General features: G+C 46.5%; 1 protein-coding gene across 2 annotated transcripts in view; it reads left to right on the forward strand.

Moving 5' to 3' along the window:
* The window catches only part of LOC137421287 (uncharacterized), a 153,159-nt gene extending 146,016 nt beyond the window's left edge, over nt 1-7,143 (forward strand). For both annotated transcript variants that reach the window (XM_068107182.2, XM_068107183.2), the window contains exons 8-10: nt 234-689; nt 2,037-2,163; nt 2,288-7,143. In XM_068107182.2, the coding sequence (XP_067963283.2) occupies nt 234-689; nt 2,037-2,163; nt 2,288-2,351 (647 nt within the window). In that variant the 3' untranslated portion in view covers nt 2,352-7,143. The remainder of the gene's footprint in view (nt 1-233; nt 690-2,036; nt 2,164-2,287) is intronic.
* The last annotated feature ends 6,310 nt before the right edge of the window (nt 7,144-13,453 follow it).

Genomic DNA, 13,453 nt, shown 5'->3' on the forward strand with positions numbered 1-13,453 from the left:
CAAACATTTAGTTATGGAGTGATTTTTTTTTCTTTCTGAGTACCGGTATTTATTTGTGTGTATCTTTGGCATATTGATGGATAATGTTGGTCATGCTCTGGCTTTTGTATATTTGTTTTTCGAGAATCTTGTAGCATAATTAAGGTAATTCATGAATGCCATTTTTAACTTATTGATGGTGAAATGGCTGTCAGTGACGATAAACATTATGTTCTCTCTTTACCCCACCCCAGTCTTGGCACTAGGTGGTTCCCTCTCGTTCTCGGATGTCCATGACCCCTATGATAGCGGTCCTTCGTACGCTCTCACCGACCCTGACCAGGAAGGCTTCGAGGAAAGAGATGCAGCAACGATGGAGGGTGGAGGCGAAACTGCTGCCGCCGCAGTGGAGGCATCTTCGCCCTCACCTGGCGATTGGGAGGTGGATGAGGCTTTGGAGCAGGCCGGTCCGTCGGGAGATCAGTGGGATGCCGCATCTGTGGCGGAACCAGGTTCTGATGGTTTAAAGTGCACCCACGTGTGCTGGCATTGCGGGAAGCTTTTGTCGAACCGGAAAAGTCTCACGCGGCACCTGAAAACCCATAGTGGTGAGCGGCCCCACCGCTGTGATGACTGTGGGATGCGATTCTCCTACACATCTAGCCTCAAGCGGCACCGCTTGACACACTCAGGAAAGAAGCCGTACCGCTGTAAGGAGTGTGGCAAGGGCTACACACGCAACTACCTTTTGCAACTCCACAACCTCACGCACTGACTAGCAGACAGAAAAGGATATTACTTTAGTACCACTTACCACCATCATCTGTAGGATTTACTTCTACTGACTTATTGGCAATCGTCGTTCTTTTGCCTCTGCTGTCACTTTCTTAACCATTACTCACACTCTCACTTCTCAAATGCCATACAATCTTAACTTGAAACCTTTCTTCACCTGTCCAGCTTCTGTCCTCCATTTCAAATGCTTCTGTTCCTCTTATGCATCTTGTGTAAATTTTCATTATTTCTCCAGTCCAAAAGATAAATGCACTTCAATGGCTTATTTCTCATGTTTTCCAATTTTTACCTGTATTTTAAAAATCTATTGTTTATACCCCTTTGGCAAAATATTATATTAACGTTAGTGTTTGTTATTTGTTATTTGTTGTCTGAATTATCCTTTTTAGTTTTCTGGTTGAGATTATATAAGCACTGCAGGGCAACCGGTGATTGGGAAGGGAAATATTGTGGCAGGAAATGTTTTTATTCATAAATGAAGGCAACACCGACTAGTATAGCTGCCTAGCAGGCAAGGCTTAGGCCTGTCATTTCGATCACAGAATAGCCCACATCTGTGACTGTGCAGGTATCATTTACCAGGTGTTAATTATCCTCCAAAGGGGTAAAGGGCATCATATCACAGCAATAAGTAGGTGGTAAGACCTAAAAGTTTCAGCAGAAGAGAGAGATTGTGTGTGTGTGTGCGCACGAGTGATGGTCTGATGTGTGCTTGAGTGGACTCATCTATAGAATGTTATTTCATCAATCCCCTCTTTACCTCACTTTGTCCACTCGTCACTCACCCTGATCCCCCACATACTTCATGCAATATGTGAATGACTGCCATGCATCTCATTTAAGCTTCAAATATGTCTTCTTAGGTTCTATTTTGAGTTTATATTTTATGTGAGAGTGTGTCAGAGTGTGAGTGTGCACATGCATGTGAATATGAGTGTGTGGATTATTATTATCAGTGTGTGATTGAGTATGGGATAATACAGAATAACACGAGTTTATGCGAGATACAATATATCATGCTTTGTTGCAGGTTAGTACAGCATAGTGTAGGTTAATGCAACATAAGATGGGAATTTCAAAACTTTTAACCTAATCTAATAATTAACAATACCAGAAACACACACTCCCTCAGGGAGTGGCTTGGGGAAAGAAGGGGGAGGGGGTGGAAGGCGGTCGAGCAAATTTATTTTGTTTCGTGGCTAGTAATACCCCATCCCTCCGGCAGGAGTCAGTAAATCACATGCATTGTTCCTCGTGCACAGGTGAAAAGCGCGGTGTCTCCCCATCCTCGCGAGGGGGAGTATCATTTAGCGCCCATGGCCTGACTCTGGGTACCCCCAGCATGTATGCAAAATTTGATGAAGACCGGCCACAGCCGTCTTCGATTCTGTAAGGTTCAGACACACACACACTCACACACTTTTACTATGATTTTAGGAACCACCCAATTTGACAGATCAAAGCACTCGTAATTTGATGTTTATTTTTAAACGGCCTTTTTTTATATTTGCAGGACTTGTACACAAGAGAGTCAATGCAAGTCAGTAAATGGAGTTTGGAAAAATGGAGAAGACTGAAATCAGAGCAATGATCAAGTACTCTATAAGAAAGGGTTGCTCCAAAAGGAAATCTGTCAGAACATGGTGGCAACAATTGGGGGATGATGCCCCTTCGTATGCCACTGCTTCCTCCCAAAAATAAAGAAAAAAACCTGGGCAGCTGTATTTATGTAAAGGAGGAACCAGTACTGAGGATGAGCCGAGTTCAAGACTTCCCAAAGAGGCCACCACACCAGAAAACGTTGATGCTGTCCACAAGTTTTCAATGAATGACAAAAACAAATCAATGGTTAGGCACACAGCTGAGACAATGTACATCAGCAGTACGTCAGTGCATTCCATCCTCAAAGCAACATTGGGCATGAAATAGAAAGTTTTCATCAAAATGGCTACCAGAATGTTGACTGCTGATCTGAAGAGAGCTCCACTTGACATTTCCAGGGAATTTCTTGGCCTGTTTTCAGTAAACCCAGACAACTTCATGAGCAGGGTTGTGACACAGGATGAGTCATGGATTCACCACTTTGATCCTGAGATCAAACAGCAGAACCTGCAATGGAAGCCCACACATTCTCCATGTCAACAGAATTTCAAGAAGAAGGCATCAGCTGGAATGGCCATGCCAGTGTTTTCTGGGACAGTGAAGAGGTGATCATGATTGACCACCTCCCAAAAGACAAAACAATTGGAAGTACTATGCTGATGAGATCATGATTGACCACCTCCCAAAAGACAAAACAATTGGAAGTACTATGCTGATGAACAGTGGCAGTTGTGAAAAGCCATCAAAAATTAGCACCGTGGAATATTGAGTTGAGTGCTGCTGCTCCAGGTCACTGCATCATCATATACAACCCAGGTTGCAGTGACCACAGCAACGGATTGTGGCTTTGAACTGCTTTCTATTCAACCTATTCACAAGATATGACTCCTTCAATCTGCTTTTTTTAACTTTTGAATACTAGGGTCTAGGCTCATGGAGAAGCTAAATGACAAAGGGCAGCTGGTTAACAACTATCAAAGGTATTGGGGTGGTGGGGTGGGGGTGGACTTGCACAAGGAGGAATAACACAAAAACGAGTAACACTTATATGAGATGCAATATATCTCGAGAGGGCAGAGAGGAATTGAATGGGAAAAATGTGAAATAATCTGTGTGTATGTATAAGAGACTGTGAGTGAGCACATGAGGTGATGATTTGCAGTGCATTTGAAAGACCAAAGTGAGGGGTTATTAGGTAAGGGTTTCTTGAGCAACGCGTGTGACCTGGGGTGGCTTTGGGAGGGATAGGGCAGGAGAAGCAAGGCCAGATGCAAGCTTTATAAAACAGAAGCCACTAACCTTCTGCCAGTGGGAGATGGGAGAGTCTTGAGAGTCTTGTCTTGTCTTGTCTTGTCCTGTCTTGAGAGTCCAATGGTTGTGGAAGACCTTTTTTTTTTAATCTCTAAGAGAAGCAAGGTGGAAAAATTAAGGAGGTTTCCTATCCAAGAAGGATGAGAGAGAGAATATGAAAGAGAGAGTATGAAAGAAAGTACAAAAGAGAGATGGAGAGTACGAGAGGGAGTACAAAAGAGAGATGGAGAGTACGAGAGGGAGTACAAAAGAGAGATGGAGAGTACGAGAGGGAGTACAAAAGAGAGATGGAGAGTACGAGAGGGAGTACACAAGAGAAGAGATGGAGAGTACGAGAGGGAGTACAAAAGAGAGATGGAGAGTACGAGAGGGAGTACAAAAGAGAGAGAGAGAGAGTATGAAAGAGAGAAAGAGAGAGAGAGTACGAGAGGGAGTATGAAAAAGAGAGAGAGAGAGTACGAGAGGGAGTATGAAAAAGAGAGAGAGTATGAAAGAGAGAGAGAGTATGAAAAAGAGAGAGAGAGAGAGAGTATGAAAGAGAGAGAGAGAGAGAGAGAGTATGAAAGAGAGAGAGAGTATGAAAAAGAGAGAGAGAGAGATAGAGATATATCGATAGATATCGATAGATATCATCGGTCGGGATGAGTAGGCGCTACAGGATCTGCTGCATAAAGTCGGTTGCAGTAATCGCCGCAACTTTTCATTCTTGGGAAGTGAGGACCTTCCTCTCCATGTCCTGCACGGTGAGGTGGACGTGAGAGTGGGACACATTAGCGAACACATCAACAGCTTCAGTGGTGTTAAACTACGATGGTCTTCAAACCGCACCAGCAACTGCTGTTTGGAGATCAGATTGGGTGTGCACCTAACCAGCTTTTCCATAGAAATAGGATTTGACATTTGCAGCTTGCAAGCCAGAAACAAGCAAGCAGCACCAAGTATGTACAGCTCGTCGTCGTCGGAGAGGGTCATGGAGTAGAAGCAGCGGTCCAGGTAATTGACCGCCAAAATAAAAACATCATTCTCGCTTTGAGAGAGAGAATGAGTCATGGATTGCCACCATAGCATTACGATTGGATTGATTGCCACCACCACCAATCATGGATTGCCACCATAGATTGCCACCACCAAGCTGCAGGAGCGCTGAACCAAGTTTATTAAATTCATGGGGAAGGAGTGTGGAGGACTCAAGAAAAACAAGTAATTGTGAGAAAATTATGTTTTCTACCTCTGGCTAGAAACATTTTGACCACCCTCATATTACAGTATATTTTTGTATAGTGCAGCATAACTCAGGTCAATGCAGCATGATGGAGCATCGTGCAACAAAGACCATACAACAAAGTGCAATATGGTGTACCATCAGCATCTAGGCTAATACAGCATAGTGTATGTTCGCACAGCCTAGTGTTGATACTTTTTGTTACGTTCACGTATTTTTACGATGGGAACTTGATTTATATGATGACGCCAAATATAGATCAAGTTCACATTTGGTAGATAAGTCCACTCATGCTCACGGTAGACCAGCTCATCAAAACCGTATCACACCCACACCCTGTTACGTGCAAGGTGATGATAAAAACACCATAAGGTCTCAGCATCTGCTTATTGCAGTAATGTGACTCCACCCCACCCCTACCTTTGGGAGGATACTTAGCACCTGTACAGTCCCCGATGTTAAATGACTCCTTGAAAACCTTTGACCTGAGCCCTGCTTACTGGGTAGCTAGCTATACTAGTTTGTGATTTCCGTTGTAAATGCAGATCTTCTCAACCACAAGTAGTTTTATTTGTGAACATGAAATGTTTTTGTTTTGATACACTGCCACTTACTGTCCCCAAATGCATTTCCATTACCCGACGTGCTACGCCTCGCTGCCTTTAATGTGATAAATGTCTTCATGTTTTGGAAAGTCATTCATCCTCGATTCTTTCTCGATGTATGTGATTTTCTTCTTCGAATGGCTGGTCCACTAATCTCTGGTGCTGGTCTGAAATGGCAGACATTGGTTTTCCTGTAATGTCCTTGTCGGTCCACGAAAGTTAATTTTATTTTTTTAATTTTTTTTAAAACAGCTTTTGACTTTTACGCTGCCATTTGCACTGTTTCTCCTTTCAACTCCCTGCGTTGGGCAACTCCTATGGTGGCAACTGTCTTTCAGGTACTGGGCCAAAAGAAAGTAAAATGCAAGCTTAGAACGATAAGAAAAATGGAGTTCATCAAAGCCTGTGCAAAACTTTTACCCAGCATGTGCTTGCAATTTCGGTGGCAGTTGCAACAAAGCGACTTCGTATCGAGAGGTCCTCGTTGCTCAGCTACTTTTTTGGAGTTGCCCTCAAAACCTCCACGTGACGTGAAACGAGACACAGGCGTCACATCCATCGGGTTGAGTCATACCTGTTTTCCCTTTGGTTTGACTTGGCGTTTTGTTCAATGAACCCATTCCACAAACTTCAGCAATGGCATCGCTGAGACAAATTGGGAGATTAAACAGGTTCGAGGTGTCGATTCCATTTCTTTCGCTCGCTTGCTTGCTCATAGTTAGCATTTTCGCTGTGATGCAACCGTTGTTTATTTTGTTAAGCGGCATTCCAATGTTACTGTTTAAAAAAAGAAAAGAAAAAAAAAGAAACAATCTTCACATCCCCAATTGGGAATTTTACCGATGGACGAGCAGCGTATTTAGCAATGTGGAAGACTTTTCTTCCCTGGGAGCTGTACATTATTATATGCCTGTGTTGTACATAATCAATAATTTTCCAACTTTTTTTTTGGCTTTAAAAAAAATTATTGTAGAATTTGTTTTGTTCAAATTAGAGAATGTAACATGGATTAGAATTTTTTTTTGTGTGTGTTTAGTTCTTGGGAAAAGTGATGGAATATATTTTAATATGCAAACACCTATACACTGTTCATACTTATTGGTGTTTGATTACATATCCTTATAATCTGTGATTCCCTCTTATCCTGTTAATATCTCGATGGCGTTGTTTGCGCATATATTCTGTGCCCCTGGAAATAAAGAGGGCTCAGTTGGGATCGAGCTATAGGAATGATCCAACTGCGAGGTCGATGCCTCACGTTCTGCTGCATCGACTGTCACACTGTGATGAGTTTCCACTCCCTCTGCTGTACGTTAGCATTCACGACTTGGCTTCAGTACGGTGCGGCGCTGTTTGGTTTATTTTCTCAACTGCAAAGTTTCATCGTCTCCCTTTCTTTTCGTTTTTGAAACAAGATTAACCTCGCATAGACGGGCTTTGTTTGTCTGACTTGGAGCTCAGTGATGTATTTACGACATTCCTTTTGCTATCGTTGCAATCCTGATGATGCAGCCCTGGTTTGATAAAGCTGTCAAATATAACATTTCGTGTATTATTCAGCAAACATTGCCCTTCCCCAGCCTTGTAACACACTTGTTGCAAAAATAATTAAATAAACTTGGAATCGTTTCAGGTTTGATATATGTTAAACGGGTGCTGTATTGAATATCGATTTCTCTGTTTTCCCTAACCCCTCCCCCCCCCCCCCCTCCAACCCCACCCTCCAGCCTACCCAGTTATCCAAGGCTCAGGTCATGCCGACAAAATTTCCATCAACTATCAAGACATTCGCAGACTTACCTTGAGTCTAATGGAGGTTGAAGGGCTCTTTCAGCTGGGAGGGGGGCGAGGGGGGTTGTATACAAGGTCAAGGCTCGTGTAAGAGTAACATTGATCACAAAAAGATCTAAACCGACACATAAAACATGATAAAGGGAGCAGGAGAACAAGATGGAGAGCAGGGACATCGGGAGATCTGTGGGAAAGAGAAGGCTTGGGGGGGGGGAGGAGGCATGGGAGTGGGAGAGTTAAAAAAACAAAAAACACGTGGACACTGCTAGTCGAGGATTGACAGAGACTTCTCCACCTTGTCAGGAGAGGAGGACACAGAGTCCAGGAGCAGCTGGGTTCGACTCGGTAAGGTGTGTACAGAGAGAGATGGGTTTGGGACACAAGATTTAGAGGCAAACACAGAGTTGAGGCGTTCAGCTTTTTCACGTGCAGAGTCAGCTGTGTAGCCGTTTGAGGTAAGGGAAGGGATGGAGGGGGAACAAACACCAGAAACAGATTTGTTCAACAGGTTTGAGAGTTTGAGAGAAACAGGTTTGAGAGTTGTTTTGAGAGCAGAGAGATAGTGCTTCCTGGCTCTCCTGAGGGTAGACACTCACTTGTTCCGAGCTTTGTGAAAGGAACTGAGATTGCCTTCAGTTGGATTTGCCTTCCAAGAGGTGAAGGCAAGTTGCTTCATGGCAACTGCCTCACCACAAAATTCAGTGTACCATGGACGGGAGGAAGGGTAAGACAACTGAAGACGAGATGGGATAAATCTGTGCATGAGGGAGAGAAGTTTACTTTGGAAGAATTCCCAGGAAGAGTTGATATCAGAGGCAGGAGACCAGTCCAGATGATTGATGGCTGCTTGAAGACCGTGCCAGTCAGCCTGAGTGAAATGCCAGACTCGTCGGCGCTGAGGAGGCTCTCTGAGAATGGCCAGAGAGATGTCCACTTCAACAAGCACATGATCAGATGAGCCGATTGGAGCAGAAGAAGGGCAGCAGACATTTGCAGGGAAGTTAGTCAGAAACAAGTCTAGAAGAGGAGATTCTCCATTGACTGAGATCCGGGTCGGGAAATTGACAGATTGTGTCAGTCCCAATGAGTCGCAGAAGTCCTTTGCTGAGGTGCCATGGCTGGTGAGAGAGGAACGCAAACCCAACCAGCTGGCATGATGACAGTTGAAGTCGCCAAATATGAGGAAGAGAGAGTTGGGATGAGTGGATAGAAGTTGGTCCATGTTGTCAGACAGGGAGATGTATATGGAGTCATCACTGTTTGGAGGACGGTACAGAACACATGAACAAAAGGTGGGAGCGGAGAGGAAGCCGTAGCCAGAGGTACTCCTGGGGGTGGGGTGGAGAGAGGGCAGTGCAAGGAGAGTGAGGAAGAGAGTTTTTGATAAAGATAGCCACCCCACCACCAGGACGACGCTCAGGTCTATCATACCGGAGGAGGGAGTAACCAGGGAATTGATTCACTTTGTAAATGATTCAACATACATCAGGGGTTAAGCAATTGATTCATTTTGGCTGTCAACATACGTCAGTTTATGATAGATGAACAACTTGATTTCAATTGAATGTTACATTTTGAACACTAATCAGAAAACTAACCTGTAGTTTAGCAGTATTTTGGCTCTAATTTTGACAACTTGTACAGAATCTCGTCCCGATCACGCATGGGCACAGAGGAGTAAGGTAATTCATTGTTTTAGTCTGTCTGCCTGACGGGTAATCAAACAAAATAAATAAATAATTCCAAACATGAAAAAAGAAGACCAAACGTCTAAGTGGCATAGCCCGGCTTGTAAAATATTGTTGCGGATCTCGGAGTACGGCACTCCCCTTACCGAGGGGGGGGGGGGTTAATCCCCTCGTCTATTAAGCTGGTCGTCTCCGGTCCTGGAGCTATGACGCCACTTCCGGTCAGCGCTGAATAGGGTGGTAAGCCAATATTGTTCCTATTACCTAATTACCAGCGCCTTCCGGTAAGCGAGGAAATGAGCCCCGCCCGAGCCGCGGCTGTAATGGACACGCCGAGCGAAGCGAGCCACGACTCAGGCCGTTAGCAAAAGGACTAAACCCGACTATAGCGGTTGGCCAAATCTTGCCACAGGTACTCAATGGGGAAAAGACTAAGGCGACCGGATGAGAGGAACCAAAGAATAAGAAGGGTAAAGGAAGAACAAATATGATTTATTACTATCTAAAAGAGGAAACAAAAGAAGGGAATATACAAGAAGAGGAAACAAAAGGACATAGGGCAACCTTATACACTCTTATATAACACGCCATGACAATACAAACAGACTCACACGGAATGGTCGCTGGTAGGGGAGGAAGGTCGAGGCAGATGGTTCCAGGCGATGGCGTGGTCCAGGCTCCGGGTCCGCGGGCGAAGAACGGCTGGCAGCTTAACGCGCGACCGGACCTTACAAACGCGAGAGGCTGGAATGTGCGTACGTACAGCGTGCCGAACGCGCTCAAAACCACGGCAGTTTGTATTGACAACGATCGTCCCAAACGATCCTCTGCGCAATTTTCTTATGTTCGCCGCCTCTGCGCTGTTCTCTCGCCTCTGCCGATCTCGTTCATCTCCCTCGGTCTCTGCGTGAAAAAGCTTTTCGCTCGCGCTTTTATTGCCAGCCTCGCGTCCGCTTTGCTCCGCCTACCCGTGAACATGCCTCGGCCCGGATTGGCCGCGAGGGTTCATTCGTACCTCCCGTCGTGACGCGTCTATGGGGCCACACCTATGTTCCGGGCCGCTCCTCCCTTCTTCTCCCACATGACCGCGTGCGTAATGGCGGCTTGGGGCCAGCAAACAAACCAAAAAGGCAGCGAACGCTGCAATACGGCTACTGGCACTTTGGAGAGAGCGAGAGATTGGGGATAATTGAAGGGGCCTATCTTATTTGATTAATACAACGCACAGTCAAACTATTGGAAACAGATCCTTACCTGAAACACATACTAATGAAATAACTAAAGAAGATCCTATGGTGTCCTATGTGTTGTACATGGCCTTACTAGGGTGCAACCTTTACAAAGGGGAATATTTACAAGAATTATTATTTTACAAAGTGAAGGTTCTAAAAACCGTAACACAGCACCTGTCTCTCCTCCAGGCATGTCCCGTGCCGACAAAAACTTTAACTTAATGTGACACTCAGATGTAGTAACCCTCTACTATTAACCTTACCCTGAGTGCGACGGTTTTAAAACAATTAAGTATGTCCCGCCTGCTGCGTTGCATTCTATCTAACAGATTCACGCCCACAGGATAACCGAATCACGGAATTAATTCTCAAAACTACACATGGACGGTGGGGAGCATTATTTACAAAGACACTCTATTGGTATTTACAAAACTAAACCCAGGACCTGTTCTTTTGGGAAACAAAAGCAGAGTTTTTGAGAAGAGGAAAGGCATACACTGCACTGCACCGGTCGGTACACCACACCCACGGGCGCTCCGAGACGCACAATTGATATTGCAGTGCAATCTCAAAGCACCAAAAGCACCACCATAAAGCACTCAAAAAACACAAAGCACCATCCAGTGCACATTTCCACAATAAACAATAATCATGGCGTCCGACGTCTTCTTCTCTCTGCTGGTCCGTTGGTTCTAGACGACCTCTTGCTTGCTGCCTAGTTGGTACTAAAAGAAGGCACAAAATGCGTCCATTTCTTTAATTATGGCCAGCAGGGGGCAACTAAGGTGGTCCACCTGCATGGCTTAGGTGCCACCTCAACAGTGGTCCGCAAGCAAGATTCCCAGCAGCGATGCCAGGCCCCAAAACGTGGGGTCCATGAGTGGTGCTCGGCCACAGACATGTGGTCCATATGGTGGTGCTCGGCCACAACAATGTGCGGTCCATAAGTGTGGTACCGGTCCAGGCAGGCAGCAGCGAGGGTGCGGGCACACAACTGCGGCGCCTGCACGCTTTCTCCTCAGTGCCCAGAGAGCACGGTCCATAGGTGGGGAAGGAAGACAAAGCAGAGTTAGCGGGGTGCAAGGGCGCAAGCATACACATCAACACAAGGTTATGCAGAGGTGAGGTGTGCAGGAGAACGAGCGCAGAAAGCTCGTCCCTACCGTACGTCACCCCCCCCCCCCCTCTCACCTAATCTACCCTTGCCCCTTACCCCGTATTTACACAATTTACAAATTCGTCGCTACGTCTTGTCTGCCCCATATCTCCCCTCTATACCAAATTCGTCAACAATCCCTCTAACCAAATTTGCCATAAAGCCCAATTTCTCATCAATCCCTCCTAAGGAGGAAGAGATGGAACATAAACACAATGTCACCCCCACGTCATGATGCGTCTTACATACCAGACATTTGCAAAAAACACGGTGGTGTGGAGTCTTCTCACCCTGGTGAGTGGATGTAGATGGTGCGAAGAGATTTCCCATCCCAACTACCTTCTAAATGACTTTAACACTCTTTACTCGACCTGGGGTCTTTCCCTGCAAAACCATTGGCCAGCTTACACTATGTGGTTCTAAGAACCGAACTCCCATTGACCAAACTGTGGTGCTCACCAATTTGGGGTCTCACTCCCCCGATTCTACTCCCTTTGCCCTCGCACAATTTCTGGGCTGGGTCGTGTGGCGCTCCCAGCAGGTCCGCTCACCTGCACACCTCCACCACTGTAGTTGCCTCCGAGCTTACCTGCTCCTTACCCTAACCTACCTGGGGAAGCGGAAGGCCCTCTGGCGCTCTCACCCCCTACCGCCCTCGCTGGCGTCGGGCTACCCGGGTCCGTCCTCCGGATCCTCGTGCCCCATTGAACAACTCTACTGGCTCCCAGAGCCTACCTGCGGCCTCACCTGGCCGACATACTAACAGTGGCGGAGTGCCCATTTAATCTTTCTCACTAACAGGCCACACGCCCAGCCATGCCACTTTACTCATGCACCAATCACAACACTCCTGTGCAACTACCCGCACCACAGATGCCAATATCCAACCACAATTTACCTACTCCCTCTACCTACTTTTAAACTACCCTCCCCGGGTACTCGTGAAGGGGTCCGTCTTCCCCATCCACTCCTTTCGCACCAACCACTCCACTCCACATATTCCACACTACTCACTCCATACCATCCATTCCATACTCTAAGTATTCCAGACCATTCATTCCATACTCCACGTATTCCATACCAGCTATTCCACACAACCATTCTCCATACACCTGTACTTCACTTGCACACTTGGTGCCCACTCACCTGGTGTCACCTGCACACCCGGTGGCACTTGCACCCTCCTTCCCTCCAGGATCATTCACTCAATACAATACACTCAACTCAATGCACAATCACACCTTCCACCATACTCTGCTCAATCACTTCCTACACACACACTGCATCATCTAAGCTGACTACTCCCTTCTAAGATTCGTGCTTCCCAGTCGCCCCTTATACTATGCACTCCCACGTCGTTAACATCCAAACTAATCTACCTACGTCCCCTACTACAGGTATCATGTCACTACTTAACTCTACAGTTACCTATTGTCATCTTTCTAAATCCCTATCATTTTATCCTAACCCTCCCGGGCTAGTTTTCACAGCCATACCCCATAAACTATAGCTCCTTTGCCCCCATGAAGATGTGAGGCGAATGGTAAAACGACCATTCGCCATCACTATCACTATTACCATCAGTCCACTTCACTCAGAGCCTCTCGGTACATCAATACATCATTAAAGCTCGGTTTCGCAAAGCCGAGCAATGAATACGGGTGGTTTGGTCTCCTGCGGTTGGGTCCGTCCGGCACTCGATTCAGGGGAGGAGGTTTCGTCGGGCCAAGGCGTAAAGCGCCATCCCGACGCAGGGCCTTGCGCTCCCAAGCGCGATGGCCCAGCCTTGCCCGGGTGGAACGCCGCCACCACAAGGGGGCGCCGTTCCGACCCCTCCAACCTTCCCTCGAACCGGGCCAGTCGCTTTGCCTGCCAAAATGCGACCGTGCAGGGCGGGGCCCGGCCCGAATCGTGCACGACGCTCCGAACAGGAGCGACGCGGCACCGACCCCAGCCGGCTCCCGCAGCCCACACCGCCCGGCACGGACCCTGAGCTCGCGTCGGCTATAAGTCGGCCTAACTGCTGCCCTGATCAATGTCGATGCTCCCCGTACATGCTCACACCACTCGTT

This window comes from Myxine glutinosa, chromosome 2, assembly GCF_964187855.1.
Source record: "Myxine glutinosa chromosome 2, kmMyxGlut1.1, whole genome shotgun sequence".
Taxonomy (NCBI): Eukaryota; Metazoa; Chordata; class Myxini; order Myxiniformes; family Myxinidae; genus Myxine; species Myxine glutinosa.